Source organism: Miscanthus floridulus, chromosome 6 (genome assembly GCF_019320115.1).
Source record: "Miscanthus floridulus cultivar M001 chromosome 6, ASM1932011v1, whole genome shotgun sequence".
Classification (NCBI taxonomy): domain Eukaryota; kingdom Viridiplantae; phylum Streptophyta; class Magnoliopsida; order Poales; family Poaceae; genus Miscanthus; species Miscanthus floridulus.
This window is the reverse complement of record NC_089585.1, coordinates 98590230-98594632: the sequence shown is the minus strand read 5'-3', so window position 1 is coordinate 98594632 and position 4403 is coordinate 98590230. Positions and strand designations below refer to the sequence as shown.

The window sequence follows — 4403 nt, the reverse complement described above, 5'->3', positions numbered from 1 at the left end:
TTCACCCTGTTCGCTTGTTGGTTTCAGCCAGCCCAAACCATCCAGCCAACAGTATTTTTCTCTCACAACAAACCAGCACCAGCCAGCTCAAACCAGCCCAGAAACCAACCAGCGAACAGGCCGGTTGACAACGCTACTTTAGCTAACTCATGCGCCACTTTATTGGCTTCCCGATCGCACTGATCTAGAGAAATTGCTTCAAAATTATGTCATAGCTAGAAACATTCATCAAAGATTGGCGCTCCTGCTGTAGACGAGATACCACTTTTCATGGTCTCCACAATCTCCATACAATCTGAATGTACAATGAAACCATTGCATCCCATCTGTAAGCTAACAATTTATAAAGAGAAACAAAAAGAAAAACAGTTTTATTAATAGGATTCTTCACGGGCCTGGCCGCACCAGTTTTTTCGGCCTTGGGCCATGGCTCAACCCAACAACAGGCCACTAAGCCCAACCCACCTGCTCCCTCTGGGGCTCGGGCTTTCTCGGCCATGGAGGCCACAAGCAATCAGGAGGCGGTGAGATGCGGAGGCGCAGGCGATGGCGATGTCGACGGCGACGACGAGGCGAAGAAGAAGGAGGCGGCGCTTGCATCAAGCAGGCTCCTCGACCCGGGGTTCAAGCCCTCCAAACTATCCCAGGACCGGCTCGACAAGTTTAAGGTGCCCTTCTGGCTTCTGGTGCTGCATTTCTCCAAACGGTCGATAGTGATCTTTTGCTGCTCCTGATCCACACATAGGGATGATTGTTCTAAATTTTAATCTTTGTAAAGTTCGTGGATGTCAGCAGGCTGAGTTCGTTAGGTCGGGGTAAATTGGTCCCGCTACTTAATTTTCGACGCATAGATGAACACGTTGGGGATGTTGTAGAGTTGCTGGTCGATGATATGTTTGGGTTGCTATTGTTCAATAAATCACTAAACTCTATACTTCAGTGAAGTATAGGTTTTGTACCATAGGCATGAATCTGTTGCCTGGTTATGCAGTGTGTATGGTGTTATGGTCTGCTAGCAATTGGGAAGTGTACCCTACTGTGCCTGTTTGCATGACGGAGAATTAGATCTAAATCCTTACGATTTGGTACAGATTTGAAGTGAGTCCCAAAAATTCTGCTCCCAAACAGTAGCCTGGTGTTTTGTAATTTATGGAAACCCAGATGATCTTAACGGTTAAGGTTGGGGGGTTTTGTTTTTATTTTTTTTGGGTTGTCAAGCAAATTCTGATTCTGCAGCCAATGGAGCAAAAGTTTGAGCTGACATATTTTTATAACTTCAAAGTGTCTTGAAGAGTTCAGATACAGCAACATAGGAATGAATTGATTATATTCTTTAAGAAACCTAGGGATAGTTAATTTTATTTAATTCAAAGTTGCTTTGTAGAGGAAAAAAAGGCTGATACCAGCTATATACATAAAAGCACATTGAATCTATCAAATCGAAGAGACACCCAACTGAGAAAAATGTAGCAGTAGCTCTTCTAGACTTCTTTTCTTTTCGAGGCTTTTAGAAGCGTTGAGTGTAATCCTTATCTCGTCAAGTCTAGGGACCTAGATTGGATGTGATAAACGTTCCATGGTTCACTTTTTGACCTATTTAGCTGTCAAACCAAAGTCTTCAGCCCATTGATATCAGTTCAGTTTCGTGAGAAATCTCAAATCCGTAAGTACAATTTGTGGGTCTCTAGAACCTCAGCCTGAACGAAATGACAAATATTCAGACATGTAATGTGTGTTTTCTTATGGCATTATGTTCTCCTTCATAATATCCATTTTTCATATAATTGATTATTTTATTCTGAATTTACTAGGTTACAAATACTTAATATGTCATGTGATGCAGGAATTACACAAGAAACGGTTACAGATAACTGAAAAGCCAAAGTATAAAAGAAAACTGAAAGGTACCTGTCTCTCCTGCATGTCTTCTTGTTTAGCCATGCTAGTTTTCTACTCACCAATCAGAGGATCTAATTCTTTAGGAACCACTGGGAGAAGTATCAAAGTAACCAGCGATTATAAATTCACTGATAAGGATGCATGTGCTGATAGTTCTCCAGGAGATGTACATCATATGTCATCAGTTACAGGAATCCAAGGGGTATGCCTGTTTATACTGAATGTTGGGCACTATTTTTTGACTTAATTCTGTAATCAATGCTTTTTCTTGAATCTTTCGACAACAATAAATAAACAGCCAAAAAAATGGGACTACAGTAACGATGATCTCTATTACTGTAGCATTGCTTCATCGTTTCCAGTACCCTTCGGATTGGTCTTAGGTATTGCAAGTTGTTCCAAGCAAGGCAACAAACTACTTTATTGGAAGTTCTAGCCATTTTTGTGGCAAAGCACAAACGATTTGCATAATATATTTCATAGGTATCACACGATGATAGTTACCACTTTAATGGCAGTCGAGCAATGAACTAAGAGCCTGCTTGGTTGGGTTCCAAAACTTTCCCAACCAAAAGCATGGCAAGCCAAAACTTAGGCTAAAGTGTAGGCATGCATTTGGTTGAGTGCCAAGACATGGCAGCAGCACTCTTCTCTCCTGTGAGATTAAAGAAGTTCCTAGTGACTTGCCAACATTTTGGCTATAAACATTGGTATGCCGTGTGCCATTTTTTGGCAATGAACCAATTGATAGCCAAAGTTTTTAGTCATGCCTTAATTTTGGCTGGGCATGTTTTGGAACCCGAACAAGCAGGCCCTAAATGGTAAAGTAACTTAGTGGTTCAGTTTAGTTTTTTGGCACAAGATGCAAAAAGTCTAACAGCATCAGAATGCCATCAAGCAATTGTTCAATGATTACATAGAATTGCATACAGATAATCTTTTCTTATGCTATTTTTTCCCGGTGCTCTTTGGCTGTCTGACACTCAGATATTCATCAACATGATATGAGAAAACATTAACATTTCCTTTTGTTGACTTTGATATCCATTGAGTAGATTTGGTTGCCTTTAAGTGGTGAGCCAAGTCAAATTCGCATCCTCAAAGATATTAATTTGACTACAGTTCAGATATCATTATGAACACTCATCTCCTCTAACCATACCTTACACTTGCGAGTTCATTCAATAATCGTGATGGTTTTACCGCCATATATTTACAGGATCCTGCATCAGGCCTGTCCTCGAGGAACAAAAGGAAGCTACATTGGGGGTATTTTTTTTTCATTATTGTATCATGCTTCTGCACTCTTATGTTATTCTTAACTTGTTTAGTACGGTGTTAACTCCACTGCTTCACCTTTCATTATTCAAAGGATTTGTTTGAATTGCACAATTCCCTTTAGGAACGCAAACCTTTTATATTTTTCAAAAGGTTTGATAGCACTGGTCCACCTTTCATTGTTATTAAAAAAGAAACACAGCTTGACTTGTCAACTTCGATATGTGGGGGAAAACTAAGACACAAAGGTTTCTTGCTGCGATTTGGTGATAGATATAATCTATCTGTGTTGGTAACTTTAAGATTTCTATCAACTTTGTCTGCTGAGCATGACTGCATGAGGTCTCTCAGCCGTCAAGAAATTTATGCGATTTGAACCACGAGAAAGTAAAGTTTAAAGCAGAATTATCTTGCTTCTAATGGCCACGAGAAAGTAAAGTTTAAAGCAGAATTTTCTTGCTTCTGATGAAATGTGTGGTGATAACAGTCGAGCATCGTGTGACGTTATTGTGACCACATTTCAGCAATGCTGAAATGATAGTTTGTTTATCACTTTCACTTCCTGTGAAAAGCGCCAATGGTAACCTCATGTGTCTCATCTATTTCAGGCTTGATATTAAAGAACGATGGGAAAGGAAGGCAAACATGTAAATGTTTGAAGATCCAACAACAAAAGCATATCCACACCGCACTTGATTGAAATTTGAAAGCAGGAGGACAAAAGAAAGTGGCAGGCCTTTTCCACGGATCATCAGGTTGCTGGTAGGTTCGTGTTTCTGTCAGCAAGCAGAACACTGGAGCGTAAACAGGAGTCGCAGAACTGAGCAGCAAGTTATAGTATCTGATTTTCAGTGTTTTGTCTGATGTTTTCTCCAGATCTTTTGTTGGACTTTGCTCTGTTGTATTATCTGATCCAAACTTGCAATTGCGATGATAATTTGTTTATCGGTTTCGCTTGCTGTGTTTTTTTCGCGCGAAAGCACTGATGGTGCAACAGAGGCTCACGTGTAGGGTACAGGCTCCGCAACCTTTTGCAAGGCCTAGCAGGCCCGCGTTGATTTGGGCCCTTTTCCCTTGTAACTATTATTATGTTTATGATCAGGAGTGGAGCCAATCATGATCACAGATGTTGTTGTCGTGTAAACATTATTTCTCATATAGTACTTCTTACTTTGCTAAAAAAAATATAGTACTTCTTACAACTTGCTGGTGCAGCTTGTTTACAA

General features: G+C 40.3%; 1 protein-coding gene across 2 annotated transcripts; it reads left to right on the top strand.

The window, feature by feature from the left end:
• Positions 1 to 482: 482 nt before the first annotated feature.
• LOC136458748 (uncharacterized) lies at positions 483 to 4129 on the top strand. Of its 2 annotated transcripts, XM_066458687.1 has the most exons (5): positions 483 to 668; positions 1844 to 1904; positions 1983 to 2101; positions 3119 to 3168; positions 3786 to 4129. In XM_066458687.1, exons 1-5 carry the CDS (start codon positions 498 to 500, stop codon positions 3826 to 3828), a joined length of 444 nt encoding a protein of 147 aa, XP_066314784.1. In that variant the 5' UTR covers positions 483 to 497; the 3' UTR covers positions 3829 to 4129. The 2 variants fall into 2 exon arrangements, with proteins under 2 accessions (XP_066314784.1, XP_066314785.1); XM_066458688.1 differs by lacking the exon at positions 3119 to 3168.
• Positions 4130 to 4403: the final 274 nt, after the last annotated feature.